The sequence below is a fragment of the Mobula hypostoma genome, chromosome 17 (assembly GCF_963921235.1).
Source record: "Mobula hypostoma chromosome 17, sMobHyp1.1, whole genome shotgun sequence".
Classification (NCBI taxonomy): domain Eukaryota; kingdom Metazoa; phylum Chordata; class Chondrichthyes; order Myliobatiformes; family Myliobatidae; genus Mobula; species Mobula hypostoma.
Genome location: NC_086113.1, coordinates 69494464 through 69517490, shown reverse-complemented (window position 1 = coordinate 69517490; position 23027 = coordinate 69494464). Strand labels below are relative to the sequence as shown.

Here is a 23027-nt window from a genome sequence, read left to right as displayed (position 1 = left end):
ACTCAAAATCTGAGATGCAAAGGGTCTTGGGTGTTATGCTACAGGATTTGCTAAAGCTTAACTTGCAGGTTGAGTTGGTGTTGAGGAAGACAAATGCAAGGTTAGCATACATATCGAGAGGTCTTGAATATAAAAGCAAGGATGTAATGCTGCGGCTTTATAAGGCACTGGTAAAGCCTCACTTGGAGAACATTGAGCAGTTTTGGGTCACTTATCCAAGCAAGGATGTGCTGACATTGAAGAGGGTTTGAAGGAGTTCACAAGAATAATTCCGGGAATAGAAGAATTACCAAGAGCACCAATGGTTGGCTCTGGGCTCGAACATATCTCTCAGAAGAATGAGAGGGGATCTTATTGAAACCTACTGAATGTTGACAGGACTTGATATTGTGGATGTGAAGAGGATGTTTCCTATGGTGGGGGAGTCTAGGACCAGAGGGCACAGCCTCAGAATAGAAGGATGTCCACTTAAAAGTTGAGAGGAATTTGTATGGAATTCATTACCACAGTATGCTGCAGAGGCCAACTCATTGGGTATATTTAAGGCAGAGGTTGATGGATTCTTGATTAGTCAGGGTATGGAGTGAAGTGAGGAGTTATAAGGAGAAGGCAGGAAATTGGGGCTAACAGGGAAGTGGATCAGCCATGATGCAATAGTAGAGCAGTCTCAAAGGCCAAATAGCCTGATTCGTTTCTTATATCTTATAGTCTGAGTTCCATCTGCATTTTTCAGCCCGTCTTTCTAGCTGGTCTAGATGAAGTCTTCCTCATTGTCCACTACAGCCCCAATTTGGTGTCATCTGCAAACTGGTTGATCCAGCTAACCACATTATCACCCAGGTCATTGATATAGATAACAACAATCCCTGTAACATTCCATTAGTCACAGGCCTCCAGTCAGAGAGGCAACCACCTGATAGCACTCTCTGGCTTCTCTCACAAAGCCAATGTCTTATCCAATTTATTACTTCATCTTGAATGCAAGGGTACTGAAACTTCTTGACCAACTTTCCATGTGGAACCTTGTCAAATGCCTTGCTGAAGTCCATGTAGACATTACCCACTGTCTTGCTTTCATCAAGTTTCTAGGTAACTTCCTTGAAAAACTAAAATTGGTCAGATTCAACTTAACCATGCACAAAGCCATGCTGACCATCCCTAATCAGTTCTTATCAATCTAAATGTTCATATATCTGATCTTCCACCAAATTTCCCACTATTGATGTCAGGCTCACTGACCTAGAATTTCCTGGTTTATTTTTAAGAGCCTTTCTTGAACAGTGGAACAACATCAGCTATCCTCCAATCCTCTGGTACCTCACCTGTCACTAAGTATGATTTAAATATCTCTGCACTTGCCTCCTACAGGTTCCAAGGGAACACCTTGTCAGACCCTGGGGATTTGTCCACTCAAGCTTACCTCAAGACAGCAAATACCTCCTTTAATCTGTACAGGGTCCATAACCTCACTTCTATAGATTCTGTGTCATCTCCCAAGTAAATACAGATACAAAAACATTCATTTAAGATCTTATCCATCACTTTCAGCCCCACACATAGATTACCATTCTGATATTCCAGAGGACCGATTTTATCCCTTGCAATCCTTTTGCTCTTAATCTGAAGCAGCCATTTAGATTCCCCTTCATCTTATCTGCTGGAGCAATTTCATGCCTTCGTTTTGCCCTCTTAATTTCTTTCTTAAATCTTCTCTTTCATTTCCTAAACTCAAGTACCTCATTTATTCGTACCTGTCTTTACCTGCTCTGCACCATTTTCTTCTTACCAGGGCTTTAATATCTCTTGAAAACCAAGGTTCTGACTAGCAGATGCAAACTCTCAAAATTTTACGTTTGAAGGCCTACCATTTACCAAGGATACTTTTGCCAGAATACAGCCTATCCCAATCCACACTTGGCAGATCATAAGACCATAAAAGATACAAGCAGAATATGCCATTTGGCCCATCAAGTCTGCTCTGCCATTTCATCATAGCTGATGCAATTTTCCTCTCAACCCAAATCTTCTGCCTTCTCCCCGTATCCCTACATGCCCTGACCAATCAAGCATCTATCAACCTCTACCATATATATACATAAAGACTTGGCCTCTACAGCTGCCTGAGGCAAAACATTTCACAGATTCACCCACTCTCCGGTGCATCCTTTCTGATACCATCAAAATTGGCCTTTCTCCAATTTAGAATCTCAACCCGCAGACAAGACCTCTTCTTTTTTGTGTGATCCTGATTCTGTACATCCCAAATGATCCTCCTTCCCTCTGCATGGAAATTGACAAGAGTTTTGTACAAATCACTGAGGATGGAACACTTTCTCAAAGGAGGCTTTGAGATCATCCTTAAATCATCCACTATCCACCTGGTAATCTCTTACTCAGAGTTCGGATGGCACGATAGTTCATCTACATATCAGTTTATGTCAGTGTGGCAATATTACATCATTGCCCTGAAATCTTCTCACCCCAATACTGCACCTCTCCTCAAACACGCTTCCCTCTAGAATGCAACCAAACTACAGGTCAAATGAAAAACTTTCACTGACTCCACTCCAGAACCCAGAGCACTCAAGTCTAATTTATTATACTTACATATGGATACGTTTAAAGAATGGGAAGGATCACTAGTCAGGCACAGAGTTAACAACCATTTAGAAACAGTAATGGGAACTCATACACCCACTCAGACAAGACCTTTGTTTAACATGTGAACCCAAAGGTAGGGTTTGTGATAAGTTTGTAATGTTGAGGAAGCAATTTTATTACCTGGCTACATTTTGTTTAAATAGCTGTTCACTATAAACATCCAAGTTTTATTTTTTTTTTACTATACCTGGGTAATGTCCATATCAGCCACATGATCAAACGTGAAAACTTTTGGTTCAGGTTTTGAGCTGAGACGAATAGTGTTTGGCGAGAGGACTGACAAACACAGCCCAGGTCCTCCATCGGAACACAGCCCCGTGCTCTTCACTGGACGCACCCTTACATAAACCTTGACGGAATCACCTTCCGTACTGCAATGACAAAGCGCCAGTCACATCTATGCATTTCAGACCATTCCAGTATTACTGTGGCTTAACAGTCCCGACAATATTCTCAAATGAAAATGAGTACAGGCTTTAGATTTAAAAACCAAGTGGTTCAAGTGCATAAAACAAACAAGAATTTATCAGGCACAGCAAGGAAATAGGATGTTTGGCCTGCTAAATATGGACAAAACATGAAACACCCATTAACACTAATTGCATGTTAATCTTCCTACATTCCTAACACTCCCCCAGTTTCAACCACTTATCTATACACGAAGGATAATTTAGAATCAGAATCAGGTTTATTATCACCGGCATGTGACGTGAAATTTGTTAACTTAGCAACAGCAGTTCAATGCAATACATAATACAGAAGAAAACAAAATAATAATAAATAAATCAATTACAGTATATGTATATTGAATAGATTAAAAATCATGGGAAAAAAAAACAAATACTATATATTAAAAAAGTGAAATAGTGTCCAAGGGTTCAATGTCCATTTAGAAATCAGATGGCAGAGGGGAAGAAGCTGTTTCTGAATCGCTGAGTGTGTGCCTTCAGGCTTCTGTACCTCCTACCTGATGGTAACAGTGAGAAAAGGGCATGCCTTGAGTACTGGAAGTCTTTAATAATGGACGCTGCCTTTCTGAGACACATCCTTGAAGATGTCCTGGGTACTTTGTAGGCTAGTGCCCAAGATGCAGCAAACTAAATTTACAATCCCCTGCAGCTTCTTTCAGTTGGTCATGCACAGTAGCCTCCCCATACCAGACAGTGATGCAGCCTGTCAGAATGCTCTCCACAGTACATCTTCTAGAGGTTTTTGAGTGTATTTGTTGACATACCAAATCTCTTCAAACTCCTAATGAAGTACAGCTGCTGTCTTGCCTTCTTTATAACTACATCGGTATATTGGGACCAGGTTAGATTCTCAGAGATCTTGACACCCAGGAACTTGAAGCTGCTCACTCTCTCCACTTCTGATCCCTATGAGGATTGGTATGTGTTCCTTCATCTTACTCTTCCTGAAAACCACAATCAGCTCTTTCATCTTACTAATGTTGACTGCCAGGTTGTTGCTGCGACACCATTCCACTGGTTGGCATATCTCACTCCTGTACGCCCTCAAGTCACCACCTGAGTTTCTACCAACAATGGTTGTATCATCAGCAAATTTATAGATGGTATTTGAGCTATGCCTAGCCACACAGTCGTGTGTACATATAGAGTGGGCTAAGCACAAACACCCGAGGTGCACCAGTGTTGATCGTCAGCAAGGAGATGTTATCACCAATCCGCAGACTGTGGTCTTCCAGTTAGGAAGTCGAGGATCCAATTGCAGAGGGAGGTACAGAGGCCCAGGTTCTGCAACTTCTCAATCAGGATTGTGGGAATGATGGTATTAAGTGCTGAGCTATAGTCGATGAACAGCATCCTGACATAGGTGTTTGTGTTGTCCAGGTGGTCCAAAGTCAGTATTCAAGATGGTTTAATATCATTTCCAGTACACAAGTGTAAAGGAGAACAAAATAATTGTTACTCCAGATCTCACACAGCACAAAAGATGAAGAACCCCATCATAAAAAACACAATAAATACAAATATACATATGTATATAACCCATGTTGGCTTAAGTGCTCAGAAAGTGTGCAGAGATGACATAAGTGTTCCGATTTGGATGCACTGGCATCAAGTATGCCGTCCAGGTAAACAAAAAGAAAATCTAAGCCTTTCAATACACCAGATTCCCCCCCACCCACCCACCCACCCTTTCTCCAGCCTTTATCTCTTTCACCTAGCAGCTTCTCAGCTCTTTAGTTCACCCCTTTCACTATCCCCTACCCTACCTTCTTGCTCCAACTTCTCATCTTTTTCCCCCGGTGCTGATGGCCAGAAACGTTGACTGTTTGCTCTTTTCCACAAATGCTGCCTAGCCTGCTGAGTTCCTCCAAGATACCAGACACACTATCTTTGTTAATACAAACTTGCACACAGGACTGAATTTTTAACTTTGTCTGTGGCTATGTGTATAGCTTTTTACAAGACAACTGCAAGTGAACCCAGCTTATCTCTTGTAATTTACAAGGGAATGGACAAACTGTTTTTGCAATCTATTTGTACATGTATAAAAGGAGCTGTACTCTGTATTGTTTGGAATTCGAAACCTACTGTTAGTGGTTCCACTCCCCACAATATCATGAATAAAGCTGTCTTTACTTCGAAGTATGTATCTAACTTACTTGTGATCAACTTTATTCGAATTCCCTTCGTAAATTAATTTCCCTAACACCTTTCCTGGACAAAATAGATTTAGGACAGTGTAAACCAAGACATTAGTCAACATTCACAGTTCTAAAGAATCCTACACAAAATTACACACACAAAATGCTGGAGGAACTCAGCAGGCCAGGCAGTATCTATGGAAGAGTACAGTCGACGTTTTCGGCAGAGACCCTTCACACAAAATTAGTCTGATGGCATACAGCAATTAGTGACCAAGCAGACCAATGAATAGACGTCTTATGTGGATAACCTGCATTTTCTCACTGGCTGCAAGTACATATAATTAATTCAAAGCTAATTCCTTACCTCAGTGACCGGGTAGGCAGTGCCTCAGTCGCATCACCTGAAGAAAGACAAGTGAAGGTCACAAAACAAATCACATTTTATGTCACATCAGCATTTTACTGTGTGTGTATCCAGTCCTGGAACCATCACCACTTAGAGCCATCGTTCCAAGTCGGTTCCCATACTCTGAACATCCCAACGTTTGCGCTTGAGCTACATTTATTTGTTTGTGGAGGGAGGTGATCAACTACTTCCTTTGTGGCTCATTTGTCAAACATACCGGCTTTACTCTGGTCCCGATTATTGTCGTATAACGCTGAGTTATCAGCGCACCATTTGCGGAGAAATCTTTTACAGTTAGACGTGGCGGCAAATCTGCTTTTAGGCGGATATGCAAATACGCAAGGTTATCATCCCCGGCGTTCTTTAACATACTAACACTGCAAAATGATTGTAGCAGCCCTGAGGGTGCCTGCATGGTCTGGGAGGAAGGAGGAGAGCCCGACTGGGGAAAATCATGCCGTCTTTACTGGGTGCGGGAGCGGGGGCTGAGGGGTACCGACGCTGAGAGAGAGGCCGCGGATATTAACGCTGAGAAGATGGGGAATCCGGCGGTAAAAAGAGAGATTTCATCCGCTGAGGAGGGGAGCCGATCCGAGACCCGCCATTTATATACAGTGACAATAACTGCTCACCTTCATCACCAGAACCCATCGCCGAACAAATCGAAACAAACTCCTCTCCCAACTTTATATTTCCACCTCACAGAACACGACAGATAAATTTAGTTTAAATGTTGGCGCCTCTCTGGTGCCACGTGACAGGGGCCCAGCAGCGGGTCGGCGTGTCACGTGACCAGGACCTCATGTTGCCGCTCCGACCGAAGCCATCTTGGTGACGTCACTAAGATGGATGCCCGCCCGCTGCACGTGATACGATGGCTGTCAGTTCTCGCCTGAGAGCTCGGTAGTGAGCTTCGCTGCTGGAGGGAAACTGCGACATGAACCGAAAGAATAATGTGTCGTTCGTGAAGCCGGAGCCTGCCTTCATCCGCAGGTTCAAGGAGGGTGTTGGCTATTCGCCAGGACCGACCGTGAAGACCAAGGTGGGTCCGACCTGGCTGGGTTTCCGGACCCGCGGAGTTTGTAGTTATTGCACCGCGATCGCCTAACTGGCCCTTACCGGTCAAGGTGCCCGCCTGAGCCCGTCCCGTGGTGCCCATGTCCTTCCAAACCTTCCCTATTTGTAACCAACACACATCAAAGTTGCTGGTGAACGCAGCAGGCCAGGCAGCATCTCTAGGAAGAGGTACAGTCGACGTTTCAGGCCGAGACCCTTCGTCAGGACTGAAACGTCGACTGTACCTCTTCCTAGAGATGCTGCCTGGCCTGCTGCATTCACCAGCAACTTTGATGTGTGTTGCTTGAATTTCCAGCATCTGCAGAATTCCTGTTGTTTGCTATTTGTAACCACCTGCCTCATCCACTTCCTCTAGCAGCCATAAACAAGAGAATATGAGCAGACACTGGAAACCCGAGCAACACACGCAAAATGCTGGAGGAACTCAGCAGGCCAGGCAGCATCCATGGGAGAGAGAACAGTCCCGCTGAAGGTGTAGTCAGCATCCATGGGAGAGAAGACAGTCCCGCTGAAGGTGTAGTCAGCATCCATGGGAGAGAGAACAGTACCGCTGAAGGTGTAGTCAGTATCCATGGGAGAAAGAACAGTCCCGCTGAAGGTGTAATCAGCATCCATGGGAGAGAGTACAGTCCCGCTGAAGGTGTAGTCAGTATCCATGGGAGAGAGAACAGTCCCGCTGAAGGTGTAGTCAGTATCCATGGGAGAGAGTACAGTCCTGCTGAAGGTGTAGTCAGCATCCATGGGAGAGAGTACAGTCCCGCTGAAGGTGTAGTCAGCATCCATGGGAGAGAAGACAGTCCCGCTGAAGGTGTAGTCAGTATCCATGGGACAGAGTACAGTCCCGCTGAAGGTGTAGTCAGCATCCATGGGAGAGAGAACAGTACCGCTGAAGGTGTAGTCAGCATTCATGGGAGAGAACAGTACCGCTGAAGGTGTAGTCAGCGTCCATGGGAGAGAGAACAGTCCGGCTGAAGGTGTAGTCAGCATCCATGGGAGGGAAGACAGTCCCGCTGAAGGTGTAGTCAGCATCCATGGGAGACAGTGCAGTCCCGCTGAAGGTGTAGTCAGCATCCATGGGAGAGAGAACAGTACCGCTGAAGGTGTAGTCAGTATCCATGGGAGAGAAGACAGTCCAGCTGAAGGTGTAGTCAGCATCCATGGGAGAGAACAGTCCCGCTGAAAGTGTAGTCAGCATCCATGGGAGCGAGTACAGTCCCGCTGAAGGTGTAGTCAGCATCATGGGAGACAGTACAGTCCCGCTGAAGGTGTACAGCATCCATGGGAGAGAAGACAGTCCCGCTGAAGGTGTAGTCAGCATCCATGGGAGAGAAGACAGTCCCGCTGAAGGTGTAGTCAGCATCCATGGGAGAGAGTACAGTCCCGCTGAAGGTGTAGTCAGCATCCATGGGAGAGAGAACAGTCCCGCTGAAGGTGTAGTCAGCATCCATGGGAGCGAGTACAGTCCCGCTGAAGGTGTAGTCAGCATCCATGGGAGCGAGTACAGTCCCGCTGAAGGTGTAATCAGCATCCATGGGAGCGAGTACAGTCCCGCTGAAGGTGTAATCAGCATCCATGGGAGAAAGAACAGTCCCGCTGAAGGTGTAGTCAGCATCCATGGGAGAAAGAACAGTCCCGCTGAAGGTGTAGTCAGCATCATGGGAGACAGTACAGTCCCGCTGAAGGTGCAGTCAGCATCCATGGGAGAGAAGACAGTCCCGCTGAAGGTGTAGTCAGCATCCATGGGAGAGAAGACAGTCCGGCTGAAGGTGTAGTCAGCATCCATGGGAGAGAAGACAGTCCGGCTGAAGGTGTAGTCAGCATCCATGGGAGAGAAGACAGTCCCGCTGAAGGTGTAGTCAGTATCCATGGGAGAGAGAACAGTCCGGCTGAAGGTGTAGTCAGCATCCATGGGAGAGAAGACAGTCCCGCTGAAGGTGTAGTCAGCATCCATGGGAGAGAAGACAGTCCCGCTGAAGGTGTAGTCAGCATCCATGGGAGAGAGTACAGTCCCGCTGAAGGTGTAGTCAGCATCCATGGGAGAGAGAACAGTCCTGCTGAAGGTGTAGTCAGCATCCATGGGAGCGAGTACAGTCCCACTGAAGGTGTAGTCAGTATCCATGGGAGAGAGTACAGTCCCGCTGAAGGTGTAGTCAGCATCCATGGGAGAGAGAACAGTCCCGCTGAAGGTGTAGTCAGTATCCATGGGAGCGAGTACAGTCCCGCTGAAGGTGTAGTCAGCATCCATGGGAGAGAGTACAGTCCCGCTGAAGGTGTAGTCAGCATCCATGGGAGAGAAGACAGTCCCGCTGAAGGTGTAGTCAGCATCCATGGGAGAGAAGACAGTCCCGCTGAAGGTGTAGTCAGCATCCATGGGAGAGAAGACAGTCCCGCTGAAGGTGTAGTCAGCATCCATGGGAGAGAGAACAGTCCCGCTGAAGGTGTAATCAGCATCCATGGGAGCGAGTACAGTCCCGCTGAAGGTGTAGTCAGCATCCATGGGAGCGAGTACAGTCCCGCTGAAGGTGTAGTCAGTATCCATGGGAGAGAGTACAGTCCCGCTGAAGGTGTAATCAGCATCCATGGGAGACAGTACAGTCCCGCTGAAGGTGTAGTCAGCATCCATGGGAGAGAGTAGAGTCCCGCTGAAGGTGTAGTCAGCATCCATGGGAGAGAGAACAGTCCCGCTGAAGGTGTAGTCAGCATCCATGGGAGCGAGTACAGTCCCGCTGAAGGTGTAGTCAGCATCCATGGGAGAGAGAACAGTACCGCTGAAGGTGTAGTCAGCATCCATGGGAGCGAGAACAGTACCGCTGAAGGTGTAGTCAGCATTCATGGGAGAGAACAGTACCGCTGAAGGTGTAGTCAGCATCCATGGGAGAGAGAACAGTACCGCTGAAGGTGTAGTCAGCATCCATGGGAGACAGTACAGTCCCGCTGAAGGTGTAGTCAGCATCCCTGGGAGAGAGTACAGTCCCGCTGAAGGTGTAGTCAGTATCCATGGGAGAGAGTACAGTCCCGCTGAAGGTGTAGTCAGCATCCATGGGAGAGAAGACAGTCCCGCTGAAGGTGTAGTCAGCATCCATGGGAGAGAGTACAGTCCCGCTGAAGGTGTAGTCAGCATCCATGGGAGAGAGAACAGTCCCGCTGAAGGTGTAGTCAGTATCCATGGGAGAGAGAACAGTCCGGCTGAAGGTGTAGTCAGCATCCATGGGAGAGAAGACAGTCCCGCTGAAGGTGTAGTCAGTATCCATGGGAGAGAGTACAGTCCCGCTGAAGGTGTAGTCAGCATCCATGGGAGAGAGAACAGTCCCGCTGAAGGTGTAGTCAGCATCCATGGGAGCGAGTACAGTCCCGCTGAAGGTGTAGTCAGTATCCATGGGAGAGAGTACAGTCCCGCTGAAGGTGTAGTCAGCATCCATGGGAGAGAGAACAGTCCCGCTGAAGGTGTAGTCAGTATCCATGGGAGCGAGTACAGTCCCGCTGAAGGTGTAATCAGCATCCATGGGAGAGAGAACAGTCCCGCTGAAGGTGTAGTCAGTATCCATGGGAGAGAACAGTACCGCTGAAGGTGTAGTCAGCATCCATGGGAGAGAGTACAGTCCCGCTGAAGGTGTAGTCAGTATCCATGGGAGAAAGAACAGTCCCGCTGAAGGTGTAATCAGCATCCATGGGAGAGAGAACAGTCCCGCTGAAGGTGTAATCAGCATCCATGGGAGAGAGAACAGTCCCGCTGAAGGTGTAATCAGTATCCATGGGAGAGAACAGTACCGCTGAAGGTGTAGTCAGCATCCATGGGAGAGAGTACAGTCCCGCTGAAGGTGTAGTCAGTATCCATGGGAGAAAGAACAGTACCGCTGAAGGTGTAGTCAGCATCCATGGGAGAGAGAACAGTCCCGCTGAAGGTGTAATCAGCATCCATGGGAGAGAGAAGAGTCCCGCTGAAGGTGTAATCAGCATCCATGGGAGAGAAGACAGTCCCGCTGAAGGTCTCGGCCCGAAAAGTCGACTGGACTTTTTTCCATAGATGCTGCCTGGCCTGCTGATTTCCTCCAGCATTTTGTGTGTGTTACTGTTACTGGTGAATCCTTTACCCGTGAAAATGTTGTCCCTCAGGTTCCTATTAAATCTCTCCCCTCTTACCTAAACTTCAGTCCTGTGTCTCCAACTCTGGGAAAAATATTGCCGACATTAATGCTATCTATGATCTCTAAATCGGTTTATTATTGTTAGGTGTGCTGAGCACAGTGAAATGTTTTCATGTCTCCATGTAGATTATTTTATCATATCAGTGCATTGAGGTAGTACAAGGGAAAGCAATAGGATGTAATGTTACGGTTTCAGAGAAGGTGCATTGTAGGTAGATAATCTGGTTAAAGGACAGGACAAAAGACATTGGGAGGTCAAGTGTCCATCTTATTGTACAAGAATAAGTTGGATGGTCTTCAGGCTAGAAACTGTCCTTGAGCCTGATAGTACCTGCTTCCTGATGTTTTTATAACATTATCTCTGACAGGAGGGACAGAAGAGAGAATGTCCACAGTTAGAGGGATTTTTTATTACAGTGACTGCTTACTGAGAAAGGGAGAAGTTGGGACTGAATCCGTGCAGGAGAGGCTGGTTTCTGTCACTTACTGAGTTTTGGCCAGGTTAGGACTTAGGGACAGTGATGAGGGGCCTTACAGTTTAGGGACAGATATGTGGAGGAGTTAGAGGTCAGGCCACCACCTCATGTTTAAAGGCCAGCGATGTGGAGAGGTGATAAAGGACATCCATAAGACATAGGAGCAGAATTAGGCCATTCACCCATTGAGTCTGCTCCAATATTCCATCATGGCTGATCACAGATCCCACTCAACTCCATACACCTACCTTCTTGCCATATCCTTTGATGCCCTGACAGATCAGGAAACTATCAACTTCCACCTTGAATATACCCACGGACTTGTCCTCCACCGCAGTTTGTGGCACAGCATTCCAACGATTTGCTATAGCCTGGCTAAAAAAAAACTTCCTTACCTCTGTTCTAGAAGATCGACCCTCAATTTTGCTGTGCCCTCTAGTTCTGAATACCCCTACCATAGGAAACATTCTTTCCACATCTACCTTATCCAGTCCTTTCAACGTTCAGTAGGATTCAATAAGATCTCCCCACATTCTTCTAAATTCCAGTGAGTACAGGCCCAAACACTCCTCATATGTTAACTCCTTCATTCCTGGAATCATCCTGGTGAACTTCCTCAGGACTGTCGTCAATGACAATACATCCTTTCTGTGATATGGGGCCCAAAACTGTTGACAGTGCTCCCAAGTGCAGCCTGACTGGTATCTTATAAAAGCCTTCGCATTATTTCCTTGCTTTTATACTCTATTCCCCTTGAAATAAATGCCAACATTTTATATGCCACCTTTGCCACAGAATCAACCTGTAAATTAACCTGGGAGTCTTGTACGAGGACTTCAAGGTCTCTCTGCACCTCTGATTTTTGAACCTGCTCCCCATTTAGATAATAGTCTGCACTATTGTTCCTTTTACCAAAATGTATTATCATACATTTCCCAACTTATTCTATCTGCCACTTTTTTTTGCCTATTCCAATTTGTCAAGTCCTACTGCAATCATATCGCTGCCTCAGAACTACCTAACCATCTATATTTGTATCATCCGCAAACCTTGCCACTAAGCCATCAATTCCACTGTCTAAGTCACTGACAAACAATGGGAAAAGTAGCAGTCCGATACTGGAACACCACTACTCACTAGTAGTCAACCAGAAAAGGCCGCCTCTATTCCCACTTGCTGCCTCCTGCCTGTCAGATGAATACTCCATCCATGCCAGTACCTTTCCTGTAACACCACAGGATTTTATCTCATTAAGCAGCCTCATGTGTGGCACCTTATCAAATATCTTCTGAAAATGCAAGTAAATGACATCCACACCTCCCCTTTGTCCACTCTGCTTGCTACGTCCCCGAACAGATTTGTCAGGCTAGATTTCCCTTTACCAGAACCATGCTGACTTTGGCTTATTTTGCAGTCCTGCCGAAGGATCTCGGCACAAAACGTCGACTAGGTGTTGCCTGGCCTGCTGAGTTCTTCCAGCATTTTGTGTGTGTTGCTTGGATTTCCAGCATCTGTAGATTTTCTCTTGTTTGTGATTAGAATAAGGGTGTAGACTATTTAAAAATCAGACGTGCAAGGACTCCTTGTGCAGAATTCCCCAGAGATTAATTTGCAGGTTGAGTTGGTGTTAAGGAAGGCCAATGCAATGATAACATCCATTTTGAGAGAACTGAAATATTCTGTGACTGTGATCCCTCAGTGTGCTTCCTGGCCTTATAACTGTGTCTACAGTTTGTGCTTCTGAGATAGGGGCATCATTGTAAGCCAAGAATTGTGACGGACAGTCTGCACACTGCATGATCACGTAAAAATCAATGTGAAAATGAACAAACATGGCTTTGATTGAGAAGTAGATGTCACCTTCTTCCATGTAATGCCATGGGATGTTTTCCATCGACCTTTCAGAAGCAACAGCTTGCTCCAGTTGACAGTGACAGTGGGCCAAGCGATGCAGAAGATGAGCAGCCACAAGTAGTGGTGCTCCGTCAGGGAGATCTGACTGCTGAAGAAGCAGCGAAGTTCAAACAGGACACAGAAAGTTCAGAGAAATGTAAGTATGCTTGATCCTGGAGTGTATCGTTCACCGCATTGTCTGTTGTAGCTTTGTTCAGCAACTAATTTGCACATCAGATTCTAGCTCTGGCAAATGTCTGAAACTTAACCAGACCATTTGCAACACTGCTGTCATTTGACCTTCAGAAAATGTACCTATACCATTAGTGAAATTAGCTATTTCATTAACATAAAACTGCCCAATGTCTTCCTTGTTTTAACACATTTCTGCTGAAGCCCCTATCCAGCTCTGACCAATGCAGTGCTTTCAATACTGGCCTCCCTCACTAAACTCTCTCCCATTCACTTACTGTTTATTCTTGGCCATGATAAAGCACCAACAATATATTTCCCTGTTAGGACAGCATATGACTGAGTATGATGTTCCCAGGCGCCAGCTGCCCTTGTCCTTCTTGGTGGCATGTGTTGTGGGTTAGACATAGACCAGAGAAGTAATTGTTGATGGTGCAATAAACAGCCACTACGGTCTGATGATGGAGGAAAAAAATGTTTAGGTTAATGGTTAGGGTACCAGTCAACTGTGGTCTTGCTTTTTACAAATAGGATGCACCTGGGCATCTTTCTACATTGTTGGGTAGATACTAAGCCCTATAACTGACTTGGCTAGAGGCACGGCTACTTCAGCAACTCAGATCTTCATTGCCAAAACTGGATTGTTGTCTTGTCTTTATCCTTGCTGTATCCAGTATTCTCAGACATTTCTTGCAGTAATATTGCAGAAACTAATACTTCAGCCAGCATTTGGTGCTCATTATAGGAACTGATGCTGTAATAATTAACTCATATTTATCATTTAAGATTTACCCATGATCACTCAACCCCACTAATACTCAAGTTCAAAGTAAATTTATTATCACGGTACATGTATGTCACCATATACTACAGTGAGATTCATTTTCTTGCGGGCATACTCAATAAATCCAATAACCAGAATAGAATCACCAACTGGGCAGCACGGTACCTCTTTACAGTACAGGTGGTCCAGTTCAATTCCCAGCGCTGCCTGGTTGCAGTTTATACGTTCTCCCTGTGACTTGTGGGTTTGCTCAAGGTGCTCTGGTTTCCTCACACCGTCCAAACACATACCAGTTGATAGATTAATTGGTCATTGTAAATTGTCCTATGATTAGCTAGGATTAAATCGGGGGATTGCTGGGTGGAGTAACTCGAAGGGCTGGAAGGGCCTGTTCTGTGCTATATCTCAATAAATCAATCAATTAATAAATGATGACCTGAAGAGTCCTTGGAAGTGAGTCTGTAGGTTGTGGGAACACTTCAGTAATGGGGCAAGTGAAGCTATCTCCTTTGGTTCAAAAGCCTGAGGTTCCTGAACCTCGTGGTGTGAATCTTGAGGCTCCTGTACCTTCTTCCTTAAGACAGCAGTGAGAAGTGAGCATAATCTGGGTGGTGGGCATCCCTGACGATGGGTACTGCTTTCCCACAACAATACTCTATGCAGATGTGCTCAGTGGTGGGGAAGGCTTTACCCAATGTGGACTGGGCTGTATGCACTACTTTTTGTAGGATTTTAAGGGCATCGGTTTTTCCACACCAGCCTGTGATGCAGCCAATCAATATACTCTCCACCACACGTCTATAGAAGTTTGTCAAAGCTTTAGATGTCATGCCGAATCTTCACAAATTCCTAAAGAAGTAGAGGCACTCCCATGCTTTCTTTGTAATTGCACTTACAGTTAGAAACATAAAAATCTAGAAAACCTGCGGCACAGTACAGGCCCTTCGGTCCACAATGCTGTGCCGAACATGTAAAGTAAGTAAAGGCATCCGTTAGTCTTGCAAGAACATGGATCTGCGCCTGGAAAGTCTTCACTCTCCAGGGCGCAGGCCTGGGCAAGGTTGTTTGGAAGACCAGCAGTTGCCCATGCTGCAAATCTCCCCTGTCCACGACACCAATGTTGTCCGAGGGAAGGGCATTAGGACCCATACAGCTTGGCACCAGTGTCGTCACAGAGCAATGTGTGATTAAGTGCCTTGCTCAAGGACACAACACGTTCCCTTGGCTGGGGCTCGAACTCACAACCTTCAGGTAGCTAGTCCAATGTCTTAAGCGCTTGGCCATGTGCCCACAACTAAACATGTACTTACTTTAGAAATTACCTAGGGTTACCCATAGCCCTCTATTTTTCTAAGCTCCATCTACCTATCCTGGAGTCTCTTAAAAGACCCTGTCGTATCCGCCTAAACCACCGTTACCAGCAGCTCATTCCACGCACTCACCACTCTCTGCGTAAAAAAAAAAACTTACACCTGACATCTGCTCTCTACCTGCTTCCAAGCACCTTAAAACTGTGCCTTCTCGTGCTGGCCATTTTAGCCCTGGAGAAAAGCCTCTGACTATTCAGATGATCAATGCCTCTCATCATCTTATACACCTCTATCAGGTCACCTCTCACCCTCCACTGTCTGAAGCAGAAAGGCCTAGTTCACTCAAGCTATTCTCATAAGACATGCTCCCCGATCCAGGTAACCCTTTGTGAACCCTTTGCAATTATCTAGTTTTCTGCATTAATGATTCATAAAATGCGGTCTGATCTTCATCTAAGTCACGATAATAGACAAACACTATCTGCCTAAGCTAATAACATACAAACAATTGTACTTTCCATGTCTTTGTTGAACACTGTTTAATTATCTAGCCCAGGCTGGAAAAAGTACATGAGCCCTTGAATTTAATGGTAGAATCTCCTTTAGCAGCAATAATCCCTACCAAGTGTTTCCTGTAGTTGCTGATCAGACTTGCAAGGAGAATCTTAGACCATTTCTCCATACAAAACTGTTTATCAATATTTTTGGGATACCATGAACAGCCCTTTTCGGGTCATGTCACAGCATCTCAATTGGCTTAAGGTCTGGACTCTGACTTGGCTATTCAAAAACATGAATTTTCTTCTTTTTAAACCATTTTTTTTATTGATTTACTCTTGTGTTTTGGATCATTGTCTTGTTGTATCATCCAATTATTAAGCTTCAGGTGATGGACTGCTACCTTGACATTCTCCTATAAAATGTCTTGATACAATTTTGAAATCATTGTTCCCTTAATGATTGCAAGCTCTCCAGGCTCTGAGGCAACAAAGCAGCCCCGAACTATGATGCTCATTCATGCTTCACAGTTGGGATGAAGTGTTGGTGTGCAGTGCCCTTTTTCTTCCAAACATCGTGGTGTGCATTTCTGCCAAAAGGTTCAACTGTTGTCTCATCTGTCCACAGAACATTGTCTGGAACATCCAGGTGGTCTTTTGCTAACTTGAGATGTACCGCAATGTTTTTTTTGGAGAGCCACAGTTTCCTGGTGTCTTTCCATGAAAACCATTCTTGTTCAGTGTTTACTTAGAATGGACACATGAACAGAGACTTTTAGGAAGTCCTAGAGATTTCAACAGGCCTCTTACCCTTGGGTTCCTTTTCACCTCCTTCAGCATTGCATGTTGGGCTCTCGGTGTGATCTTTGCAGGATGCCCACTCCTGGGGAGAGTAGCAATGGTACCGGATTTCCTCCAGTTGTAAACAATTTCTCTTACTGTGGACTGAAACACGCAGGTCTTTTGAAATGCTTCTGTAGCCTTTTCCAGCTTAATGTATCTCTACAATTCTTCTAAAGTCCTCTGAAAGTTGTTTTGATCATGGTGCGCATAAACAGGTCTATCTTGAGAAGAGCAGACTCTGTTAGTAACCTGACTTTGTGTATCTTTTTTTATAGGGTGGGGCACCTCTACAAACCACCCCTCCAATCTCATTTCATTGTTTGGAAGACATGACTCCAAATTGCAGAAGGCATTACCCCAAAGAGTCACATACTTTTTTTGAAACTTGACTGTGACTGTTTAAATGGTGTACTTAGTAATGACAAGAAGTACAATTGTTTGTGTAACACTTTGACCCCAGCATCTGCAGAGTATTTTGTGTTTGCAATTGTTTGTGTGTTATTAGTTTAGGCAGATTCTGTTTGTCTGTTATTGTGACTTGGGTGAAGATCAAACCACATTTTGAGTAATTAATACAGAAAACCAGGTAATTGCAAAGGGTTCACAAACATTTTCTTGCAACTATATGTCATCATATACAGCCCTGAAATTCACTTTCTTGTGGGCATACATAGTATATCTATAGAATGAAGATCTCAGAATTTTTGTATGCTGTATATTGATTTGTGGCATTGTTTAAAAACAGATCTTCCCTCTAGTTTTAATTTTCTATTCATCGGATAATATGCCCCACATATTGACAGCATCCACTGCTCTACCTTCATCAATCTCTCTCGTCACCTTGTCAAAAACTCAATCAAGTTGGGAAGACATAACTTAGCCCATAAGACATAGGAGCAGAATTAGGCCATCTGGTCCATCGAGTCTGCTCTGCCATTCAATCATGGCTGATCCTTTTTTTCCCTCCTCAGCCCCAGTTCCCGGCCTTCTCCCTGTAACCTTTGATGCCGTGTCCAATCAAGAACCTATCAATCTCTGCCTTAAATACATCCAGCGACCTGGCCTCCACTGCTGCATGTGGCAACAAATTCCACAAATTCACCACCCTTTGGCTAAAGAAATGTCTCCACATCTGTTTTGAAAGGGCTTCCCTGTATCCTTAGGCTATGCCCTCTTGTCTTTGACTCTTCCGCCATGGGAAAAATCCTTTCCACATCTACTCTGTCTAGGCCTTTCAACTTTCGAAAGATTTCAATGAGAACCCCCCTCATCCTTCAGAATTCCAGCGAGGGCAGACCCAGAGCCATCAAACGTTCCTTGTATGATAACCCTTTCATTCCTGGAATCATCATTGTGAACCTCCTCTGGACAATCTCCAATGCCAGCACATCTTTTCTAAGATGAGGAGCTCAAAACTGTTCACAATACTCAAAGTGAGGCTTCACCAGTGCCTTAAAGCCTCAGCATCACTTCTCTTGCTCTTGTATTTGAGACCTCTTGAAATGAATACTAACATGGTATTTGCCTTCCTCACCACCAACTCGACCTGCAAGTTAACCTTCTGGGTGTTCTGCGCGAGGACTCCCAAGTCCCTTTGCATCTCAGATTCCTGGATTTTCTCCCCATTTAGAAAATAGTCTGCACATTAATTATTACTACCAAAGTGCATGACCATGCATTTTCCAACATTGCATTTCATTTGCCACTTTCTTCCCCATTCTCCTAATCTGTCTAAGTCCTTCTGCATCCTGCCTGTTTCCTCAACACTACCTGCCCCTCCACCAATCTTCGTATCATCTGCAAAGTTGGCAACAAAGCCATCTATTGCAAATTACTTATACACAGCATAAAATGAAGTGGTCCCAACACCAACCCCTGCAGAACACCACTAGACACAGCCAATCAGAAAAGGATCCTTTTATTCCCACTCACTGCCTCCTACCAATCAGCCAATGCTCTAACAATGTTATTAACTTTCCTGTAATACCATGGGCTCTTAACTTGGTAAGCAGCCATGTGTGGCACCTCGTCAAAGGCCTTCTGAAAGTTCAAATATATAACATCCACTGCATTTCCTTTATCTATCCTACTTGTAATCTCCTCAAAGAATTCCAACAGGTTCCTCAGGCAGGATTTTTCCTTAAGGAAACTATGCTGACTTTGTATTATCTTGTCCTGTGTCACCAAGTACTCCATCACCTCATCCTTAACAATTGTCTCCAACATCTTCCCAACCACTGAGGTCAGGTTAACTGGTCTATAATTTCCTTTTTGCCACCTATCTCCTTTCTTAAAGAGTGGAGTAACATTTGCAACTTTCCAGTCCTCTGGCACCATGCCAGAGTCCAATGATTTTTGAAAGATCATTTCTAATTCCACCACGATCTCTTAATGCTACCTCTTTCAGAACCCTAGGGTGCAGTTCATCTGGTCTGGGTGACTTATGTACCTTCAGGTCTTTCAGCTTTTTTAGCAGCTTCTGTCTTATAACAGTAACGGCACCCACTTCTCTTCCTTCACATACAACAACATCAGGCATATTTATTTATGGGTTCCTCCTGAATATTAAAAGTGGTTTAGAGTAAGATATCCAAGATCTTTCAGTGCAGTAATGATGAGAAGAGTTTCAGCCGGCTATAGTGCAGTATTGTAGCAGAGCCCGTAGAACTGTTGCTTCACAACTCCAGGTTTGATCCTGATCTCTTTGCTGTCAATGTGGAGTTCTCCCTGTGTCCACAAGGGTAATCCCTGAGTGCACTGGAGTTGTCTTGTGCCCCAAAATGTAAAGGTTGGTTGGTTAACTGTCTGCTGTAAATTGCTCCGAGTTTGTGCAGTGGAATCTTGGAGTTGATATGAATTTGGGAAGAATATAATTGGGATGAATGTAGGTTTAGAGTAAATTGGAGGTTGGTGGCCACCCTTTTTCTACCTGTAATATTGGTACCAATATGTACCACGACCTCTGGCTGCTTACCCTCCCATTTAAGCATATTGTGGACACATTCAGAAACATCACGAACCCCTGGATCTATCATCCAAGTTTCTTTTTCGTGTGCACAGATTCACCTATCTGTCCACATAACTGTAGAGTCCCCTGTAACTGCTGCCATCCTCTTCCGCTCCCTACCCTTCTGCGCCACAGGGGCAGACTCAGTGCCAGAGGCACGGTCACTGTTGCTTCTCCCAGGTAGGTTCACTCACCTCCCACATCAGCAGTACACAAAAGGGAGTACTTATTGTTAAGGGGAACGGCCACAGGGGTACTCTCCACTACCTGATGCTCTCCCTTCCCTCTCTTGACAGTCACCCACTTCTCTGTCTCCTGTGACGCTGGTGTGACTACCTGCCTGTAGCTCCTATCGATCACCTCTTCACTTTTCCCTAATAAGCCAAAGGTCATCAAGCTATGGCTCTAGTTCCTTAACTCGGTCTCTAAGGAGCTGCAGCTCAATACACCTGGCCACTGTGGCCATCAGGAAGGCCGGAAATCTTCCAGGTATTCCACATCTGACACCCAGAACATAAAATTGGCTTTGCAGTCATACCCACTATTCTTAAATTACAGGAAAAAAGAGATACGAAAGTAACTTGCCTCCTTACCTCACCTCGGCCCATCCTCCCCAAAGCCCTGTTACTCTGTCTCATGCTCCTTCTGCAAACACTCCACTAGGCAACGTCTCCTTTTTATTCTCAGCAGCCTTGTGCAATGATGAGCTACTGCGTCTGCACACTTCTCCCAAATGAATCTCCCGCTGAAATTCCTCACTTCTTAAATCTTCTCAGCAGGTTTGGGCGATGACGAGATACTGCATCCGCACGCTCCTCCCAAAGTAAAGCTAAAGATTATGAATTTCAGATGAGATTTAAAGGGGATCTGGGGTGCAGGTTTTTGCACAGGAGTTGGCATGTATATGCAGTGAACTGCCAGAGGAAGCTATAGTAGGTAGAATTACATTTAAAAGGCAATCAGACCGGTACATACCTGGGGAAGACTTAAAGATATTCGAGCAAAACCCAAACGAATGGGACTAGCTGAGGTAGACATCATGGTCAGTGTGGACAAATTGGGATAAAGAGCCTGTTTCTGTGTTGCTAAATTCTGAGCCAGATTTCCAGTGCACTTCCAATTAGGACCAGCCACAGTATGACAGTGCAGCAGATAGTACTACTGCCTCCTAACCTGTGACTCCACCTCACCCCAGATGCTCCTGTTGGCCTGAAGGAATTAAAAATCTGTGGAACAGCTAACTGGAACAAGTCAAGACTGGGGTGGGGAGTGGTGAGTAGACAAAACAAATATCTGGTTCTCACCAGGTGGTGGGACAAGTGGAGGCTGTTGTTTACAGGATTTACTCTTTCTGGATTGAAGTAATTGAACATTACCAAAAGCTCTACCAATAAGCTGCTAAATAGAGAACATTTCCAAATAATTAGTTATTTACTGTGTGCTCTATTGGCAGTACTGCACACAATGTAAAAGGAATAGGAATACATTACAAACAAATGTTCCCTATGATATGACAATGACCACACTACAAGGGCATTTACTTGCTATAAAGCAGTTTGGAACATCCTAAGGTCAATAAAGAGGCTACAAAGATTCAGGTTCATCTTTCTTTGTAGACAATACAGGCCTTAAACCTGTTTGACCATTCAAACTATTCACACTGTTCTACTTTGTCCACATTCCCACTTGATCCCCAGATCTAGTGATTTCCCCAGAGTCCATTTATCACTACCCTACATACAATGACTAAACATCTACAGCCTCCAATAATTCATAACTTACAAAGTGAAAGAATTTTTTTCCATCACGGTTCCAAATGACTGACCACATAGAGTTGGATTGCCTGGGACTCTATGGTATAGTAGAATGTTAATACATAAGTTTACTGTATTAAGCATTATTTTCCTTTACTAAAAAACTTTGAATTATTCTGTGCTTCAGCTGAAAATTTACAGCCAGATGGTGGAAAGATTGTGTTTAGGAAGCCATCAAAGCGATCCTCGGATAATAAAGTCACAGGAATGTTCACCACATCAAGCAAAAAGAAGAAAGAAGATGCTAGTGACCAAACAGAATTTAAAAGTTCGGGAAATAAATCCAAGCAAGTCAAGAACAGCAGTTTGCTTTCATTTGGGTCTGATGATGATGAATAGAGTAGGAAGCACTCGCTTTGAGTGCTGATTTACGTCAGAAGCCTGAAGAATGGTTAATGCGGGGTGGCACAAGATGGGAGAAATAAGTATCGACCTGTGTGCAATTATTTTTGATGAAGATAGTGGAAGTCCTGTCTATCCCCAGGTGTATACAGTCATATTGCTGTAACAGTTGCACAGTGTCAGTTACTGTTTGTAACTGAAGAAGTGCCAGACTGTCTCTACCATTCTGCAAAAGGGCTCAACTTCACTCCAATAATCCTGACTGTAGACTCCCAACCAGTAGAATAATTTTTATGTCCCCTTTTTTTGGGTCTTCTATCTTAAATCGTGGTTTTGCCATTTCCATGGTTAAAGAAATGAAGTAGCAAGTTATGTCTTCATTGTATTTGAATCTCCTGAAAAATGTGTGTTCTGTATTGTTACTTGAGCATTGGTACAACACCAAATCATGATGGGTGTGTAATAAAAGATGTAAAGTATTCATCCTTGAGGAAAATGAGTTATTTTTAAGAAGTTTTATACCTAAGTGGCCTATTCAAAATTCTGAAATTTTATGAGCAGAAATATAAATGTTGAACCAATGCAGATTGTTCACTAATTCTATTGGCCTGCATTGGATCTGTCTCCTTCCTACCCATCACCTGTCCACTGCCCTTTAAATGATGGAATTGTATCTGAGCTTTGACCACTACTGGTGGCAGGATATTGCACACTGACAACAGTTTCTCTTTATATAACAGTTTTAATACAACCACTATCAACTGGTGACAGGAAGCTATAAAATATCAAGATGAATTGCTAAAATCAGAAATGGAATTGTGCTTTAAGGAGGATCTTAAGTGAGCACAGAGGAGTAGAGGATCAGAAGGGAATTAGAGAATTCTGGAGGTGCACAATAGCCATTAATAGCGCAATTAAATTTGGAGTGGAGGAAAAGCTGGTGCTTAAGAGAGTCACTGCTTGCTA

At 44.6% G+C, this 23027-nt stretch overlaps 2 protein-coding genes across 3 annotated transcripts in view; one reads left to right on the top strand and one right to left on the bottom strand.

The window, feature by feature from the left end:
• Positions 1-6435, bottom strand: part of kif15 (kinesin family member 15) — a 182808-nt gene extending 176373 nt beyond the window's left edge. Inside the window, exons 1-3 of the mRNA XM_063070099.1 lie at positions 6314-6435; positions 5640-5676; positions 2849-3032 (exon numbers count right to left, since the gene is read on the bottom strand). Coding sequence (XP_062926169.1) covers positions 2849-3032; positions 5640-5676; positions 6314-6332 — 240 coding nt within the window. The 5' untranslated portion in view covers positions 6333-6435. The remainder of the gene's footprint in view (positions 1-2848; positions 3033-5639; positions 5677-6313) is intronic.
• A 66-nt stretch (positions 6436-6501) lies between these two features.
• kiaa1143 (KIAA1143 ortholog) lies at positions 6502-22553 on the top strand. 2 transcript variants are annotated; one of them, XM_063070096.1, is made up of 4 exons: positions 6502-6723; positions 13285-13429; positions 21101-21177; positions 21847-22553. In XM_063070096.1, the coding sequence occupies exons 1-4, from the start codon at positions 6619-6621 to the stop codon at positions 22084-22086; spliced, it is 567 nt and encodes a 188-aa protein (XP_062926166.1). In that variant the 5' UTR covers positions 6502-6618; the 3' UTR covers positions 22087-22553. The 2 variants fall into 2 exon arrangements, with proteins under 2 accessions (XP_062926166.1, XP_062926167.1); XM_063070097.1 differs by lacking the exon at positions 21101-21177 and having other exon boundaries at positions 6504-6723; positions 21847-22549.
• Positions 22554-23027: the final 474 nt, after the last annotated feature.

Coding starts and splice junctions, on each gene's coding strand:
- kiaa1143 (XM_063070096.1), top strand. CDS start 6,619: ATGAACCGAAAGAATAATGTGTCGTTCGTGAAGCCGGAGCCTGCCTTC. Junction 6,724..13,284: donor GACCGACCGTGAAGACCAAG/GTGGGTCCGACC, acceptor TCGACCTTTCAG/AAGCAACAGCTTGCTCCAGT. Junction 21,178..21,846: donor CAAGACTGGGGTGGGGAGTG/GTGAGTAGACAA, acceptor TCTGTGCTTCAG/CTGAAAATTTACAGCCAGAT.